Source organism: Felis catus, chromosome D1, assembly GCF_018350175.1.
Source record: "Felis catus isolate Fca126 chromosome D1, F.catus_Fca126_mat1.0, whole genome shotgun sequence".
Lineage (NCBI taxonomy): Eukaryota > Metazoa > Chordata > Mammalia > Carnivora > Felidae > Felis > Felis catus.
Genome location: NC_058377.1, coordinates 60,558,019 through 60,560,089, shown reverse-complemented (window position 1 = coordinate 60,560,089; position 2,071 = coordinate 60,558,019). Strand labels below are relative to the sequence as shown.

The 2,071-nt window shown below is 42.5% G+C and overlaps 1 protein-coding gene across 1 annotated transcript; it reads right to left on the bottom strand.

Annotated features, from left to right (window-relative positions):
- Positions 1–654: 654 nt before the first annotated feature.
- On the bottom strand, positions 655–1,754 carry LOC101089391 (olfactory receptor 52M1). The gene has a single exon (XM_003992788.4). The coding sequence runs from the start codon at positions 1,606–1,608 to the stop codon at positions 655–657; it is 954 nt and encodes a 317-aa protein (XP_003992837.2). The 5' UTR covers positions 1,609–1,754.
- Between the last annotated feature and the right edge of the window lie 317 nt (positions 1,755–2,071).

Sequence of the window (2,071 nt, the reverse complement as noted above, 5' to 3'; positions counted from 1 at the left end):
GGAGAAGTACGAAGGTCCTGTTGAAACCTGATCATCTTGTCCGCTGCCCTTCATTAAGCTGATGTTTTTTTAACAGGCCATGTTCTTCTAGAACACTCCATGCTTTCTTAGTACAAGCAATTTTAGCATCTTGGCTTAAAGGCTTAAATCAAAATTGCTTTTCCTGTTAAGTCCACATGAATGAAATGACTCCATTTTCTTTTTTTTTTCTCTTTTTTTAGAATTGAAGCAGGCACAGAAAAAAGTACAACCTATTATATAACATTCTAAACTCCAAAGCATTGGATCTAGGCATCTTAGAAGCTCTGCATGCAACTGATAAAGCAAGGGTATTCTATTTCCAATGTGTAAAATGTGAACAGTACTAACTACCTCACAAGTTAGTGTTCATTCAGCACTTAATTCTTATAAATATCCTAACTATTTGTATTACTGAGGTCATCATAATTTCACCTTTACAGCTCAAATACCCTTTAGTCATTAAAATAAACATAAATAGAACTTAAAGCTGTACATTCTTAACATTCCTTTGGAATCACAAAAACTGGAGAACACTGGGCCTAACCTCTCAGACGGCTTGAAGCTCCCATTTGGCAAGCTGCCCACCATATTTAAATACCTTCTCCATATGTTTGAGAGGGAAGGAAGTAATGGTCACTTGAACTTAGTTTCTGTCTTCAGCATTTGGAGAAGCCGCTCCCGGATCTGCTTGGTGCGGACAGCGTAAACAATGGGATTAAGGATTGGAGGAATGAGGAGGTAGAAGTTAGCCAGTAAAGTGTGGATTGGAGGAGGTACCTGGTGACCAAATCGGTGAATGAGAGAAGAAACCACAATAGGAACATAAAAGATCAGAATGGCACAGATGTGAGAACCACATGTCCCCAGGGTTTTAAGTCGGGCTTCAGGTGTGGCTAGCCCCATCACGGCCCGGAAAATCATCACATAAGAGACAGCAATAGCCATGGAATCCAAGATTAGGACCAAAAAACCAATGCTTAGCCCATAGACATTGTTGACCCTGCTGTCACCACATGCCAAGGTGACCACAGCCATGTGCTCACAGTAAGAGTGTGAGATGACATGAGCCTTGTAAAGGGGCAGCCGTAGGCGGATCATCAAAGGCAGAGGTCCAATGTAGAGTACCCCCCGAAAGAGGGCAGCCAGCCCCAACCGTCCCACCGTAGCATGAGTGAGCACTGTGGTATGATGTAGCGGGTTGCAAATGGCTACGTAGCGGTCCAAAGCCATGGCAAGGAAGATGCCTGACTCAACTGTGGCAAAGCAGTGGATGAGGAACATTTGGGCCAAGCAGGCATCCAGGCCAATATCACTAGCACCAAACCAGAAGATTCCCAGCAGTTTGGGCATAGTAGAAGTGGATAGAACCAGGTCAACAACCGCCAACATACAAAGGAAGAAGTACATGGGCTGGTGCAGGCTATTCTCCACCTTTACCACAGCCAGAATGGTGATGTTCCCCACCACGGCAACCAGGTACATGGAGCCAAAGGGGATGGAAAGCCAGAGATGCAGGGACTCCAGCCCTGGGATGCCGGCAAGCTGGAAGGAGCTGGGTACTGAGCAGGAATTTTGAAAAGTGAGCATGATTCATAAATGAACCTTCTCACTCATGCCCCAAAATGCAGTAGAAACTTTTTCTAGAAATATTTTATTAAATCCTATAATAAAGAATAGAATCATTGGTAAGATGCTATAAACTTCTTAAAAGAAATCATGGAACAATATCATAGTGTAAGTGTCATATTATTACGGTCACAAAATTTTACCTGACAAAAATTTGCCAAGCACAAGCCAAATACATATTTGAATGTAAGAGTATCTCTGTATAATAGGACTCCCAAGGAGCAATGTTCTTGCATCAATCATTGAAATGACCTAAGGCAGACGAGTACCTATTTAGTCCTTTAAAGGTAAACTATACGGTATCTCTCAGTATTCTATTAGGTCTCAAAATGAGAGCTTCTTGAAAAGACACATTGATAGACCCCCAGGACTGTCTAGGCTCTGTGGTAAATCAAAGGTTAAGCTTGAGGCCAACACTTGCTAT

Excerpts from the sequence above, each read along its gene's own strand:
- LOC101089391 (XM_003992788.4), bottom strand. The coding sequence starts at position 1,608 with ATGCTCACTTTTCAAAATTCCTGCTCAGTACCCAGCTCCTTCCAGCTT.